Consider the following 18,063-nt stretch of genomic DNA (forward strand, 5'->3'; position numbering starts at 1 on the left):
GGGAATATTGGGTTGGATTTGAAAAAACATTATGTTACATTAGTAGGTTCAATTGAATCAAACTGTTCATTCATTTTTGGGTTGGATTGAGTTGGATATTTGGTTACTCGCTTTTTTCTTGAATTTAATTGTTAAAACTATCATATTCATTTTAAAAAATGATACAGCATTAATTTTTTTTCAAAATTATAGTGTAACCTATGTTTACTCTTTTTTTTAGCGTCTAATACATATGTTTAAACTAAAGTTGTAAGGTTCCTAAAATTGCATAAAATATTTGCAAGCATCAAAATAAGTAAAGTGCAACGTTCTTTTTCTTTTTAAATAGTCAATGTTAGTAATTAGTTGTTAATTTTATTAAAGTAAGAGATTAAATTTGTGATCTCGATATCACTCTAAAATACAACCTACTATAGTAACAAAATAACTTTAAGGAATTAGGGTATCTAGTTAAAATGGGTTAAGTGGGTTGAGAGCCTTGTTTTACTCCCTGCCCAATTTTTTTTTAGTGATTTGTTATTTTGTGAAGTAGTATGTTCATTCCACTCATTTACTTTTGATCTCTCTGGGTTGAGTTGGTCGAGTTGACCCAACTCACGTACAACTTTAATATGGTTTGCAACAAGATGACACTCTCGAACGCAAAATTCAAATGGTTAAGAAGAAAATGAAAAGTAGAAAACAACAACTCACTTGATTTATCACTTTCATTAAAAAGATAAAAGGCAAAAAAAAAAAAAAAGGGTCTTGAGGTGGTCCCGAAAATCATCACATTGAACTGAGAGCAAGAACATAAGGAATATTTTACCATGTACCCCCAAAATATAAAGGAAAAGACAAAAATACCTTCATATATAGTAAAAATGACTATTTTTTCATTTCAACATTTCCGAAACACACAAGTGATTGTCAAAAACTTCTTCTTTTTTTGAAAAACTTTTTTCAAGTTTTCCGGTACACAATTTCAACTCCGAAAAACTTGAAAAAAGTTTTTCGGGACAAAACATCACTTCTGGAAATTATTTTTGAAGTTCTCTAGAACTACTGGAAAACTTATTTCAAGTTTTTCAGAAAAAAATACACTACTGCCAAACTTCAACGTGACATGTCCGGAAGCTACCGGAATGCTGCTCTTGAAAGGGTTCGTCCAACAGCATCGAGTAAAAGGCCACGATTTATAATGAAAAATGATGACCTGAAGGAGCGGACTCATATATCTATCTATAAGTAGTATCAGACGGTACACAAGGAGGATAAGACGATACACGAGCATGGTAAGGGTGAACTATATAGTATATTAATTATGGTGTATCAATTATTAATTATTATGATGTATTAATTATTTATGGTGTATTATTATTTAAAAATATTTATGGTGTATTAATTATGGTATATTAAAAAAAATGTATGTATTAATATCTATGAAGTTTTACGGAAACACGTACCAGAAAACTTGAAAAAAAGTTTTTCAATAATACTCATTTTTCCATTTTGTATCGGAAATCATTTTTTGAGTTTTCTGATAAATACCTTCTGTACCGGAACAAGTTTTCCCAAAAGTACTATGTGTACTAGAATTCTTTTAAATAGTTTTTCGAAAATTACTGAAAAACTTTCACCTATCGGAAATCTTTTTACTGACTCCGAAAATGATGAAATGGTAAAAAATTGAGAGTATTTTTGGCATTTTCATAAATTTGTGAGGGTATAAATATAAAAATGGAGTTACATAGTAAAAGTTTTCAACATAAGTGGATTGGACACAATACCTATACTAAAAATCTTAAGGTAACGAGTTCATGAGTTTTCTCACTTATATAAAGTTCAATGTCTATTTTTCATTCGACGTAAGACTTGACTCACACTTGATTTATCATCAAGATCAAACAATTTTGAAATTTTTAATAACTTAATAAACTATCTTTGTTAAAGATAATAATAAAACTATCATTTAAAAAAAACATTTAAAGTTAGTAATTAGTTGTTGTATTAATATTTTCATCTTTACTCGAGTTTGAATTATGGGTCCTCCAATATTTTATCTCTTAACTCAAATCAATTGAACTACTCATTTCAATAATCTTATAATAATATTATACAAGTAATATTAAATCATAGTATTAAATGTCTAATTTAAAAATCAAGAGGTCTAACAACACAATTCGAACACATACATTATAATATATTTTTTTATTAGTTAAAATTTATGTAAACTCCACGAATCAGATTTAAATTTAATAAGACTCGATTGAATATCAATCAATTAAAAATATTAAAAAATGCATAAAAAAATATATTCCAAGTATTATTATTATTTAAAAATTTAGGGAGGAAAGTGCAAGTAATGAACTACTAAGCATATAAATCAAAGGGGTAGTAAAGTGAGTGCATTTGAATGGTGAAGGAAAACTGGTCCCACCCGGAAATGGCTAGCAATAGCATTAGCTTAGACTATATAAATGTAATTGAAATCCGTGGAAAGCAACAACAACAAAAAAGTGGTGAAATTTATGAAGTGCCAAAGTTGGTGTATGGATTTCAACAAACAATAATAGTAAAATCACCTGCCACTGCCACCATTGGCTCATTTCCATTAGACAGCGACTTCATCATTTGTGCCACCACCATCCAAATATGGTATAAGTATTTTCCATTCGTATTTGGTGTAGCTTTATTTTTATGTTTTTTGGAGGTATTAGTTTCGAACTCAATTCTAAAAATATAAATACATTAACTTCTTGAGAGTTTTGTTGATTATTATGATCAAAACTTACTAGAATACTATGATATTATTTTTGGCAATTAAAATAATTTACAAACTATTACATATTTTTCAAATATGTAATTTGAAAAAATTAATTAAGGTTAGCAGTCCTTTTCTGTAAGTCTTCACCATACCTATAATTTCCACCTAAAAAAATATATTATTACATGCCCAATCTAAAATCTACAAGAAACTACAAAACAATTAAACCACGAGTTGAAACTCCATAGACCTTAACCTTAGCACAAATCAATTGACTAATTTGAGTAGGAAAAGTCTCATAAATAACCAAACCATCGCCACCCACACATGAGTAAAATTTTATACTCCCTCCCACAATTTAAATAAAAAACTGTCTCTAAATAAATATCACATTTAATTTTCCTTCACATATGTTTAAACTCGAATAATCTAATTAGTTAACCCTTAAGTCAATCCAATGGAGCTACCCATATTTCACTTTATATTTGATAAAATTATTGTTTTCTATCTTTTATTTTTTAGTAATTTTTTAATACGTGTAAAATAAACAAAATCAACACTCATTTGTAATATGGAGGAGTTAAAATTTAATATACGTAAACTTATCAATAAATTTGAAAATGTTGTCCACTAACTTACTTCTACTCAATATAAGATGTATTGAATATATCACAATAATTAAGAAAATTAGTATATAATTAAATTTATTATAATAAACAATTAGTAAAAAATTGAAATTTTAATTTCGTAAATACAACTCAATAAAAACAATAAACATATGTTGTCACACAAATTCAATCACAAAATCCTCCATTTTTCGCACTAATTGGGTGCAAATTCCACTGCTAAATCTTTTTAAAAAAGCTGAATGTTTATCAAAATTTATTTAGAAATCATCTTACAAATACATTCCCTTCTTTATTACTCCCTCCATTCCACATCATTTTAATAAATAAAAAAATTATCTCAAAATAAATGAGACTCACAATTTTCAATATAATTTTATTTATTATTTTTAATAATAACTATGTACATAATTTTTAAATATTATTACACTTTACATTAATAATGATAAAAAATAATCAAATAATTAAAATAAATAATTCAGTAAAATAATTTATTTTTTTCTTTTAAGCATTGTTTTTTTAAATCTTAAACCACATTCATACCTGAGATAGAAGTAATAAAAAAAGTTGAAATGGTGTCCAAATAATTAATATCATGATGGACAAGAGATGCCCTCACTTAGAAGGGTGAGAATAGCCAATTTGACATTATTTAACGCAACAAATGAAATTAAACAAAATAAATTAAGAAAAAAATACAGATATTTCTATCGAAAAATAGACTAGTATACAACTGTCCCCCACTGAAAACCACATCAAACTTTGTCGCCATTTACACGCGTTTATGCAAATAATCATTGAGTATGAACAAATTTCCAAAAATTATATCAAAATAAAAAATCATAAATAAATAAAAACAAAAAAAAATTAAAAATAAAAGACCAAAAGCAACAAACAAAATAAAAAAAATAACACACCTCTATGAATATGATCCTGTGTTTCTTTTCCACATGAACTTGCTTTAATTATTCCTCAAATCAAACCGTCCATTTCCAGATCTTAAACCTGACATCAACTTCACACTTAACATTCGAAGTTGACGCCGTCACCGGTTTCTTACCGGCGGGAAGATGAACTCTAATTCCGTCACAAGAGACTCTGATTCCAACATTTGGTGTCTTCAATTTTCCCATTTTAGCCTTCACTTTCGTATCCAACTTTACTTTCAACGCTAACCCATTTTTGCTCTTCATGTTCTTCTTCAACTCTGTTTCTGCATCGTTCTCCAGTGCTTCCCCACTGCTCAAAATCGAAGCTTTTAAAAGTGTAGTGTTTTTCTTTCCATGTTCGAAAGTGGGTATTGTTCCGTCGCCGACATCGACGTCGCCGGAGAGAATTGAAATTGAAATTGGTTGGTAAACGAAGATTAGGTTTTTGTTGGGGTTTTTGGCAGTGATGTTGATGTTGAATTTTGAGTTGAGAGTGGAGGAAGAAGTGAGGTTGAGATAGGAAAGTTTGAGGGAAGTGACAGTGAAAGTAGGGCGGTGTGGGTGGTAGATGAGGTAGAAAGCGGTGCCGGCGACGCCGATTAGGAGGAGGAGGATTAAGAGGATGAGGAAAAACCAGAAACAGAAAGTGCAGCAGCAACGGCGGCGGGTACGGCGGTGATGGGGTTGAGGACGGTAGGTGGGGCGGGTGGCGCCGTAGAGTTGAGCTTTAGTGGCTGGAAATGATGGGTTGACGGTGGCGGCGCCGTTGCCGTTGGTAGTTGGTTTGGCGGAAGGGTAAACACGATCTGTCATGATTGTGTTATTGTTTTGTTTTTTGGAAAATAATGTTGTCGGTGAATGAAGAGGGATTTGTTTTTTGGGGTTAACTAAAGTGTGTATTTAGAATATGTAATGAGTAACTCTAATAGGAAAATGTAATGTTTGGCTTACACGTATACACTTATTTTATTCTTCCAGATAAATAAAAATTCAGAGAGTTTATTAATTATACAGTGATAGAAAAAAAATTAAAAGTTAAATAAATATTTAAAAATAAAAGGGATTTAAATATTAGGAAAGGAAATGAAATAAAAAAGGAAAATGTTGAGAGATTGTAACATTCTAACAAGTTTTTAGCTGTATCCAGCTCTTTACTCTCACGTTAGGCGCGTAGATTATGCTCTTCACACTTAATTTCTCAATTTAATTATTCGTATTTCAAAGACTAAGAGCAAGTCAACGAGATTTGATTGGGTTGAGCTAGTAGGTAAAGATGCGAACCTACAAGAACTTGGTTTGAATCCATGGTGAGTTATAGGGTGTAACATTTTATAGATGGTGCACAGTAAAAAAAAATATTTATAAAAAATAAAAAATTTAACAACGGTCAATAATATTTTAAAAATAATAAATTATGATTCTTTTTTCTTTTATAGATATGACGATGATTTGATTGATATTTATTTAATATAAAATATTTTTTTTTATTTTTATCTAAATAATAATTTTTTTTGTCATTATCTCAATTATAAAAACAACTATCACCCTCAACGTTTATTTCTATAAGACGGTGTTTGTGGTCGTTGAAGTTTTATATATTTTTCAAATTACAATTTATGGTGGACCATGATTCATATTAGAATTTGTCTTAAATCCATATTGCACTAGATTTGGGATAATCCTCTTTTGGAGAATATAGTATTGGTTCGATTAACTAGTTCAACAAATGATTTTGCATTTTAGATTTGTCATTCGAATGGTGTCAATTGTGTTGAATCAATTGGTTATCTTGTTATTGGGTGTTTTCCTTTTGCATTTTAAATCTAACATTTGAATTATGACTATTGTGTTGAATCATTTAGTTATCTTGTTAATATGTATTTTTCTTTTAAGTTTGTTGCTCAAAAGGTTGTGTACCATACCAACATTCTTGATCCTAACATGATTGAGTCTTGCATAATTACATGATCAATGTAGGATATAAAAAACACTAATCATCATGGTCCATGGTTGACCGGGTGAAATGACAAGGACCAACAAAAGTGAAAAATCATAGAAAAACCAATGGACATGACTAATTAGATTAAGGCACGAGGCCATACAACCTCATCTTAAAAGACGAATGGAATATATAAATAAGCTACGGCATTTTTGTGGCTCTATCACATAGTTAGGATGGAGACTATACGAATATCTTATGATTTGCTTCTTATGTCACGCATACCCAAATATGAACGTCTTTGAAAGGACATATGTCAACTAATGATTGAAAATTATTTACAAATATTATGTGGAAAATCACTCAAACAAAGTGATATTTGACCTAATATTAGTGTGAAGTCCAAATACGAATTAGATGATTCTCATAAAAGACTATATAATAGACAAATATAAATTAGACTATTCTCATAAAAAACTACCAAGTAGAAAAAAAAAAAAAACTGTAAAGATTACATAGTAGACAAATACTCTAAAAATTAAATTATTCTCATAAAAGACTGAGGTGGATTGAACAAATACAAATTATTTAATTATTTAATTATACACATAAACAAAATATATTGTTAAATTAAAAATGTCATTTATAAGAATGAATTATAAATCTTAACTTATTTATATTTTTATTTATTAAAAAACTTCAATTAAGAACAACTTTCATGTCATGATAAACCTCAACTATAAGACTCCTATGGCTAAAAGAAAAGATAATAATTTTATCATTTAAAAAATTTAATTAAATGTAATTATGATTGAGAAGAAAATATATTATAATTTGTATTTAATTATATATTTTCTTCTAGGTTAATAGGAATGATGGAAGCATGTGGAGCAACGCGCTTCCATGAGATGCGGATGCCACCCATTTTCTTGTTACATTGCTGAACAGTAGTATTAGTTAATTTTTTTAATATAAAAATGATTACTTTAAAAATAATTACTTATGAAAAAATAATATGACTTCGAATGATTATTAATTATTACTATATTGTGTCTAATAAAAATTGAAGATACGAGGTTAATTATTAACATAATTATAGAAAATAGATATGTAGTTCAAACTACTTTTTCTGTTTATTTAATTTTATTTATGTTCATGTTCACCAAATTTGATTTGTTTTTCAAAATAGTATGTCATATACGGAATCTTTTATTTATTTTTCCTTCTCTAACGTGGCAAAAGAAAACAAATAAAAATGAAGAATTTGAACTGCATGATGTCTATAAGATGCACACAATCATGTATTATTTTCTGTCGTTCGATCAATAAAATTGAATAGCTTAAATTTAGTAGTTAAAATTTTTATTTAGAAAAATAAAATCTATCTTTAAATTAAAATCATTTTCAGTCAAATTAGAAATAATCCAAATCCAAAAATTGGATGACACGTTGATTGTGAAGGTGGTGCCATATGTGACTTCATGAATCAATTCTCTTGATGCCGTCTTCGAGAGATTATCCTACTTGTCATCATCATGATCATGATACAATAATCAGACGGCCACGATTACCCAAACTTCCTCATCAGGAAAAAAATTATTCCTTACTCAAACACACAATATAGATAATTGACTTGCAAGTTTATATTTAATGAGTGAATACGAAAGTTATTCTCAAACTTGGTGTTGGACAAAATAATCTTAGAATTTATAAATTTGCAAATATTAAAATTATAAAATATTATTTAAAATGATCTTCCAATTAATTTATATCGTTAGAGATTATTATAATTTACAAATATTAAAATTATAAAATATTATTTAAAATAATTTTCAATTAATTTATATTGTTAGAGATTATGATATGATATGTTTAATAAAATATTATATTGTTTGTTGATTTTATATTGATCTTTACTCACTAAAAATTAATTTTTAAAAAAAGAAATATAGGTGATAATAAAAATAAGTTTGTAAGCAATTAATTACAATTATATATACAATGACCTATCACCAATAAATCGTAACAAATGTAAAACAATCAATCAAATTATTTTGAATAAATTAATTAATTTCTATTTTAATCTTCTCTAATAAATAATAATGAATGTAATGTTATGTTATGATGATAAATGATCTTTTAGGATATTTTTTAGTATCTCAAATCACTCCTAAGACTTTGAGGGGTATCAATATTTTAGTTCTTAAATAGGTTTTATATCTACCCATCATTCATTTAATAATTTTTTATTGATACTTATTAATATTTAATAAGTATCAAATTCATCAAATCCAATACCATAAAAAATATTAATTAGGTCATATTAATAACGCTATATTATTATATTTCAATAATATTTAATTACTTTAATTTTGTATGGGTCCCACATATGATAAAAAGAGAGCTTTAATAACCACTATGTTCATCCAAAATTAAGTTTTATTGTCATAAAATCAAACATGTTAAATGTTAATTACTCTAATGATTCCCAAACTATTTGTCAATTTCTAATAAGTTCATAGGCTACAAAATCATAATTGAGTAACTGAATTTGTCAATAACTTATAGTTGGATCTTTAATGTTTAAATAAATTGTAATTGGATTTATGGTTATTGAGATATTCAGAAACATAGTTACAAAATATTTTTAAAATTCAGGAGTCGAATTATAAAACATTTGAAATTTGAAAATCTAATCATAAAGTTAGAAAGTAAATCCATTTTAAATTGATAAATCTTATTGAAACACTTATAATTTAATTTATTCCCAATAATTCAAAGATAACCGAGTAATAAATTAATAATCAAATAATTTTAAAACAACTGTCATTTCCTAGTTTTTATTAGACTCCAACTTGTTTAATATGACCTACCAACTAATTTGCTGTCAATTTGTATGGAGTTAGAACAAATTAATTGAAGTCCAATCATCTTGGTCCAGCCTCTCACGAAATGTTAACTTCAATTGAAAGTAGAATAGACCAAAAAGAAATTATTTCCATATATGATTAAATTAAGAACCTTACTTAATTTTGGATATGACCTTCTCCGAGTTTCCTTTATTTTGCCTTTTTTTTTTTTTTTTTTTTTTTTTTTGTTTTTTTTTTTTTTTTTTTTTTTTTTTTTTTTTTTTTTTTTTTTTTTTTTTTTTTTTTTTTTTTTTTTTTTTTGTGTGTGTTAATCTTGATCCCTCGTTTTCCATGTTATAATTAACCACATTACTATTATGTCACATTGTGTGTGGGGTTTTTTAATACCTCTTTTTTCAAAAAAAAAAAAAATATTAATCTAATTATTTTTAAAAATTATTAACTAAAATACCATTTTTTTTAGTCACAATTCGTCATTTGAAACGTCGACTTCTTTAAGGAAGGCCACATTTCAAATGGCAACTTCCTAAAGGAATTTAAAAAAAAATCAATTTTTTTAAATAACAATATATATATATATATATATAATTAATTAATATAATTCATAAAAATACATAAATATAAATTACATAATTCATTCATAAAAATTTTTATAAATTTTACAAAAATTACAATAAAATAATGTCGAAGGTGACCTCCGGTACCACGTTGCCAAGGTTTTCTCACATGTAGGGATTTCGACGACGCCTTGGTACATCACGAATTTGTTGTTGTTGTTGTTGTTGTCGTTGTTGTTGTATATGTATTCCCAAAGCTTGGAATTTAAAAGCTTTGTTGACACATATTATTCAGTAACTGGGTAGCGGACTCAGATGTATTATAACGAGTGTTGAACATGTTATACAACAATTCTTCTTCGCTTGATGCAAAGGATAGTCGACAATTGTCTTCTTGATATGGTTGTTGATGGTCAAAATTAAATTATTCCCCTGACGTGAACCGGTAAGATTGATGTAGTGTGTGGGTAAAAGTATGAGGATGTAGTGTGTGGGTAAAAGTATGAGGATGTAGTATGTGAGTAAAAGTATGAGGAGACAGTTGAGTGGCATGAGGTGTTGGTATATAATATTGATTTTATTGTGTTGTGTTGGGTATTGATTCCTGAAAAAAAATGTTGGCTAGATTGTGGTCGAGGTTGGGGTGGATTGACACGAAGATCAACCAAGTGGTTTTCTACAGAAATAAATCGTTTAGATTTTTTACAAAACCAAACCATGTATTCGTAACTTGGTTTAAATTCAACATTTAGAGGTTGACCATGAAGAATATGATTATCTCGTTCATTCCACTCTTTGTTCTCATTTTCGTAGAATAATGTCCAACTATAGTCAACTTGTTTATGCAAATCTACCTTATGATACTTTCTCATGTTCCTCGGGGGATGTGGAATTTCTTGAGGTAATCCAAATTGTAGCTTCACTCTATCGGTTTGATGCATTTCTATTATGTAGAAACAAATCAAATATGTAGATGCATTCAATAACCAATTGTCTTATGGATTATCGTATGTTAGACGTATGTAGGACCTCCATAGAAACTGATATATTACAAGTTTGTTAGTAATATATGCATAAGAACAAATAAAATAATAGAAGTAAAGTAATGTTTTAATATATTATATCGTTAACGACCATGTGATCAATTTTTAATCGATATCCAACGGTATGATAACGATGTGTATCGCAAAATTTCACACCCTTTTCACTATATCTACGAAAATAAATTTGAATGTTAATGAATTAATTAATATTTTTATAAATATAATATTTATCTTTTTGATATTTACCTTTTTTAATAGTTCATTTTGGATGCAACCTTACTTACTTGAAAAAAAAATTGAAGCAAAGTTGAAGTTAGAAAATAAGAGAGTATCTAATATAATTTTTTGACACCTTGTCTCATTTGGACAATGCCTAGTTCATTATGAATTGTTAAATGTTGAAGACGACGAAGATGTTGAAATCATGTTTGATGTTCATAAACAGCGGCGCAACTCGGTTCTATCAAGTTATATGTCACGTTTGAGGATGGTAATCTATTATACGATGTTGGTCAACCATCATCCTCAACCACACCCCACTCTGAATACAATTTTCAAACACAAAACACTTATTCTTTTCAAAATTATGAATCTTACCAACCGAACCATACTTTGACTAGGCCGAAACATCTGAACCTGAACCTGAACTGTATATTTCATTAGGTGATATGACCGATTTTGATCAACAAGAAATAAGTGAGGAGAGTGAAGAAGAAATATACTTTGACGAGGAGGAGGAGGAGGACGATGATAATGGCGACGATCTAGAGCCAAAACCTCATGTAATTGCAACGACATAGGATCCGTCATTCCATATGTGTAATCTAAACTTGGATTATGCTTACCAATCCTCCGCATTTGATATGCCTTCTAATGAACCACCTCCATTAGATGCATCTCTTGAGATTGGAATGAAGTTTAATAGCAAACCAGATTGTCAACTTTCAATTAAACATTATCGCATAAAACACTCACTCAATTATCGTGTAGTGTAACCTGATCAACACAGGTATGTAATTAAATGTGTGAATCTACAAGGCTTGTTCAAATGCAGGGATTCACAAAGCCAAAAAAGTAAGAAATGAGTGATTCGTCGTTTGAAGGGCCCCACAATTGCGCAAATTCCTCTATGTGATAGGATCATACTAAACTTGACTCTAACATCATATGCAAAAGTATAAAGTTGGTTTTGAAAGTTGGTCCATCAATTAAAGTGAAGGTGATCATTTCACATATTCAGGAACAATACAATTACACAATCACCTATAGAAAGACATGGATGACAAAGAACAAAGCTATCAAAACGATTTATGGGAACTGGGAAAAGTCTTACAACGACTTTCCAAGGTGGTTGTTGGCTATGCAAAAATTTCTTCCAAGAACTATTGTGGAAATGGAAGTATCACTTGCATATTCTGATAATACTCTGTTACAGGGGTCAAAATTTTTCAAACGACTATTATGGGTTTTCCCTCCGTGCATATATGGGTTTAAATCTTGTAAACCATTTGTCTCAGTGGATGAAACTTGGTTGTACGAAAAGTACACGAGGTCTCTTTTGCTTACTATTGCACAAGATGGAAACAAAAATACAATTCCCATTGCTTATGCACTTGTAGAAGGTGAGACATGGGGTGCTTAAAGTTTTTTTTTTTTTTGAAAAATCTAAGGTATGTAACACCTCAAGTAGACGTTCGTTTGATTTTAGATAGACACGAATCCATTAAAAGTGCTTATAATAATCCAAATAAAGGTTGACATGATCATCTGTCAACACATGTGTACTGCATCCGACACATTGCAAAAAATTTCATGAGAGAGTTCAAGGACAAGGAACTTCGAAGAAAACTTATTTGTATAGGTAATGATCTAATTCTTCTTAGTATATTTTTCATTTATCACTTTATAAAATTTGATAATTTTTACATCATTTATAACATGATATGCATTAAATGAGCCATCATTCAAATATTACCGCAATGAAATCAGAATGGCAAATCCATATGCTTTAAGATGGATCGATAATATCCCCCAGAACAATGGACTATGGCTTATTCTCAAGGTCGATGATGGGGACACATGACAACAAATATTTCCGAGTCAATCAACGCAGTGCTCAAGGGTACATGCAATCTACCAATCACTATTTTGGTACAATCAACATACTATAGATTGAGAGTTTTATATGCATAAATGGGACAACAACATTAGACATCATTAGCTTTTGGTCGAGTATACACAAACGATTGCATGAACAAAATTAAATATGAAGTTGGTAAATATCATACTCACCAAATCATGCAATTCGACATAAATTATTATTCTTTCATGGTGCATGAAACAGCAAACCCAAGAGAGGTGCGATCAATTGGTCATTTTGAAGTCAACCTTCAAAGAAAATGGTGTGATTGTGGAAAATTTCAAGCTATACATGTTCCTTGTTCATATGTCATAGTTGCATGTTCTCAAGCTCGTCAAAACTATTTAGTGCTTCTACCTGACGTGTATGATGTTGTTAATGTATTTAACATCTACAAAAAAGAGTTTCCACCTATACCCAATGAAGGATAATGGTCCACATATGAAGGTGAAACATTGTATCATAATTCTGAAATGCGGCGAATTAAAAAAGGTCGTTCAAATAGTACACATATTAGAATTGAAATGGACGTTAAAGAAAAAGTACCAAGAAAATGTGGATTGTGTTGGTTAACTAGTTATACTCGAAAACATTGTCCAAATGTTACAGACAACTCTAAGAAATTCGCCATTTGAAAGTGGGCTTCGTTAAAGAAGTCGCCATTCCAAATGGCGACTTGTGCCTTAAAAAAAAATATATATATATATTTTGGTTAATAGTTTTCAAAAGGAAGTATTTAGGTAAATAATTTTAAAAATAAGGTTATTTAAAAAAAAAAACCCTCATTGTGTATGTCTCATTTGACACGTATATATTTCAAAAAAATTGATTATTTATATACATGACAACCGGGTGGGGTGGAACGGATTTTACTGGAAAAAACCTCCATTTATGTTTTTTATCGAGTATGAAATTTAAGTTTTCATCTCTTTTTATGACGAATTTGGGTTTCTCCACCCATATCCCCAAACATTCATATACATTAAATAATAAATTTAAGAATCATATTTATTATAATTAATATAATAAAATTAAAAATATTAAAAATCATATTTTTTTATAGAGAGAATATTATAATTTTTAATATTAAATTTTTTTAAATATATTGAATATGTACATATATATATAAAATTAAAAATGACGATAATATTATTGACGGTGTACGGGTGAGATGAATATGAACACCCATAAAAGTGTCTCCAACCCCAAATTGTAATTTCGAAAAAAACTCTCACTTAATTAAGCATATTTTCTCTATCTAAACGAATTCAAGTAAACACCTATATATTTGAGTTATATTTAATTCTTAATTATTTATACCAAATTGCAATGAAAATTAATATGTTAAGACAATTTTAAACAACAGTATGAGATAGAATAGTAAATCACTTATTTGCAATACAATTTCTTACATTAAACAATAAATCAAAATGAATAAATAAATTAAAATCCTCTAACAGCACACTCTTTTCAAATACACGATACATCTCACCAAATTGTAAAAGATGACCCACGTATGAAAGTGTGGTACTAACGTTACTAAGATTTTAAAATTATAAACCTTCTACTAAACAAATTATTTCTTTTTTTATATAACTCGTGTAAACAAATTCTAAAAGTCAATACATATATCATCATCATGAAAAAGTGGCATGGGGTCACAATCTTCTAATTTTAGAGGTATATAAACTTAAAGAGCAGAGGCAAATTATGAGAAACTTAAATTTGATAGAATGACTTGCAACATTTAAAAAAAAACAACCTAGAAAAAGTAATTAAAAGTTCAAAACAACCAATAATTCCAAAATGATAACATAAAAATATATTGAATTGATTTGTGAATCAAAGTTCTATGCATCCTCACTCTGTTACAATAATTGGACTATTGTCCTACACATAGGTGGCCATCCATCATTATTGAATTGTGATCATGTCTTCATCGTTAGATTAGAATGTTATTATTATTAAGATGGTATTAATATCAGATCATATCTAAAGTTCAACATCTATTTAATGCATCTAAGACATGTGACTGCAACAAATTTAAAAGTATTCAATGCAGTTACGGATTAAATTCATTTACTAGTGAATAGTTGATCAACTCAAGGGGATTTAGAAATTTAAAGGAAATCCAAACTAGCACAATTAAGGTATAATAAATGAAAAACAAACCGATGGAAATAAGTTATGTCGTACGTCAGAGGTTTATGGTCTGATCTACTTATGATATTTAATAAAAAGGTTAGACTTAAGCTATTTTTAAAGTCTATTTATTTAAATAGGTCAGACTCAAACTTATAAAAAAATATATTATGTCTCACAGGTCGACCTATATATATTTTATTATTTATTAATATTATTTTTTTATTATTATTTATTAATAATATTATTTCTTATTTTAAAGTCTATCAATTAGACAATCATTCGGTAGTTGTTCCATATTCGGTGATTCTATATTCAGTAATCGTTCCATATTTAGTAGTCGTTCTACTAGGTAATCACTCAGTAGTCATTTCATATTTATTTGAGGTAATAATGTATGCATTTGTTTCAGGAAAAAATTTATTCTTTAAAATCAAAAATTATTTTTTAAGGTTTAAATGGTGTTTGTTTCAGATTTTTTAAAAAATATTTTGTTAGAAAAATCATGTTTTGTTTAATATATATAGATATGTAAAATATAACATTTAAATGTTTTAATGTTAATAAGGTTTTTAATAGGCTTTCAGATCGGGTCAGACTTTTAAAAAGGCCAAACCAGGCCGGAAAAAAAGCCTAAGATAGGTCGTAGGCCAGGCTTAGCCTAAAAAACTAATCGTTGGCCAGACTCAGACCTTTCAAAGCCTGATATGACTTGACTTATTCCCACCCCTAACTGCAGGGATTAACTATAAAGAAAGTCAAATATATATTATTATGGTATTAAATATTAGACTTAATTGCAATTTTGGTCTCCCTATTTTAGTTGAATCGCAAAAGTAGTCATCTGATTTTATTTCTTACTAGTTTTGGTCCCCTAAACAGAATTTTAGTCCAAAATTTGATGAAGTTTTATTTTTTTGCGTTTATTTAAGTCACACCATGCCTCACGATCTCATGGTGCAACAATTGTACATGAAATTTATGATTATAAATGATGTGGTATGACTCTAAAAAATGTCATTTTATCAAGTTTTGGACCAAAATTCTGTTTGGAAGACCAAAACTGGAGAGTAATAAAATGGGGGACTACTTTCGCAATTCAGCTAAAATAGGGGACCAGAACTGTAATTAAGTCTAAATATTAATAATTAATTCAATCAATATTTATGTCATTCACACTCATCATAGTTAGAAAAGTGATTTCAACTCCACCAACCCTCTTAAAATGAAGTTACTCTTTCTTTGCTGTTTGAACTCTACCACTGGCCTCTCATTTTTTGTTTCAGCATTTTCTTCCCATTAGGTTGTTTGGTATAGCTGAGATCTTCACAATTGAGTCTTGGAAATGGAATTGCAGCTTATTTTCCTTCTCATTAAGCTACATTTAGTTTTCAGTACTCCACTGCTTCATGAATATGCAGGTATATTGAGTTTAATTTAGATGTTCTAATTAAGTTACTTTTTTACTAAGGACATGTATGATTCATGAGTATCTGGTGAATTATAATACTATATATTGTATATTATGCTTGTTAGTGGAGATGCTCCCTTGGTGAAAATGAACACATGAGAAACTAGTTTTAAACTTACTAATTTAAATTTGAGAGTGATACATTTATCATAATCAATTCAGAAATTGCTTTAGCAGATCTATCTGCATCTTATGCATCCACTGAATGTAATTAACCATACATTTAACTGCATTAACCATATAAATTATTGTAAAATTTGTGTGTGAAAATATCATTTCTCTCAATGTGAAAATGTTATACTTATAACTAGTTCCTCATATGCTAGCTTTTCTTTTGCTCATGCTCAAAATTTTTATGATTTAAAATGTATTTATTGTTTAATTCAATAAGGATCAAACCTCTATTCTTGTTACATAGTCTGTTTGAATTCAATAAAGCACGTTCTCAAAAACTAAGCTAGGAAAGAAGTTTTATATTAACTTATTTTATAGTTTACAACATTCTCTGTAATTTTCAAACTAACAATTCTCCAAAACTAAATCTATATAGCCACCCATTTGCACCATTTGAGAATCAGAAGCCATTCAAGTTTTGCATTCTCACCATCAAATCCATCATCATCTAGAGCTTCTACAAACACTGCACTTCCACCTTCCAACAAGGCATTCCCCAAAGTTCCTACAAAGAGATGGACACATAGTCCTGTGGATTCTCCAATATCAAACCACAAGCATCACTATTCAAGAATTAAGTCCAGAAACCAAACTCCTGGACCAAACTACCCTATCCATCATCATACTCATACTCATCAAGGTTTGATTCTCAAAGTTCATGCACAACTTTTACATTTTTTGACCTTAACATGCCAAAATTGACTAAACACCTTCTGTAAATTTGTCTTGAAAATGCAGGTCCTCCGCTCATCGAATCATCGCATTCGTCTTCTTCACCAATGATCAGCCAGGGTTTTCATGCACCTGCAACATCACCAGCAGCTCTACCAAACCACTTGAGAAGTATAGTTCACTTATTTTACACTAGTTCTTATTAGATAAGTAGTTAGTTGATAACCTTTTTTCCTTATATTTTTTAATGTGCGACTTGGATTTTTTCAATACACCCCTAACGCCCAACACTGTTAGGCTTGGTGTGTGGATAATATGGTGGGTGGTCCGAATCAATAAGCTCTGATTCCATCTTAGGTTTTTATAATTGACCTAATTCATCACTACAAAATCGACTTGTCAGACAATGAATGTGTCTCTTTATAAATTCTTTCTAGACCTTATATTTTTTCAAAGTACCGCATTAAAGAATCATAAGGAGAAAAGGTTATCAACTAACTACTTATCTAATAGTTCCTTCCTTTTCAATAATCTCATGTCAACAAAGTTAGGTGAAATATATATTGATCCTATCCTATTCCAAGATGTAGATTGCATGTTGACTTGCTCAGAGCCTTTGACATATACACCTCATGGATCGCCTTGTGGTTGTGTATGGCCACTTCAAGTTAAAATCTGCATAGGCCTTGCAGTATACAAGTTTTTTCCTTTGGTTTCCAAGCTAGCCGATGAAATCGCAGCCAGCATTCTGCTG

The 18,063-nt window shown here is 29.1% G+C and overlaps 2 protein-coding genes across 2 annotated transcripts in view; one reads left to right on the forward strand and one right to left on the reverse strand.

Moving 5' to 3' along the window:
- Positions 1-4,056: 4,056 nt before the first annotated feature.
- On the reverse strand, positions 4,057-5,249 carry LOC101510841 (NDR1/HIN1-like protein 13). Its single transcript, XM_004486774.4, has one exon. The coding sequence runs from the start codon at positions 5,112-5,114 to the stop codon at positions 4,350-4,352; it is 765 nt and encodes a 254-aa protein (XP_004486831.1). The 5' UTR covers positions 5,115-5,249; the 3' UTR covers positions 4,057-4,349.
- Positions 5,250-16,198: 10,949 nt separating this feature from the next.
- Positions 16,199-18,063, forward strand: part of LOC101510513 (receptor-like serine/threonine-protein kinase ALE2) — a 5,405-nt gene continuing 3,540 nt past the window's right edge. Inside the window, exons 1-4 of the mRNA XM_027334360.2 lie at positions 16,199-16,413; positions 17,014-17,277; positions 17,376-17,480; positions 17,900-18,059. Of these exons, the coding sequence (XP_027190161.2) occupies positions 16,338-16,413; positions 17,014-17,277; positions 17,376-17,480; positions 17,900-18,059 (605 nt within the window). The 5' untranslated portion in view covers positions 16,199-16,337. The remainder of the gene's footprint in view (positions 16,414-17,013; positions 17,278-17,375; positions 17,481-17,899; positions 18,060-18,063) is intronic.

This window comes from Cicer arietinum, chromosome 1 (genome assembly GCF_000331145.2).
Source record: "Cicer arietinum cultivar CDC Frontier isolate Library 1 chromosome 1, Cicar.CDCFrontier_v2.0, whole genome shotgun sequence".
NCBI lineage: Eukaryota > Viridiplantae > Streptophyta > Magnoliopsida > Fabales > Fabaceae > Cicer > Cicer arietinum.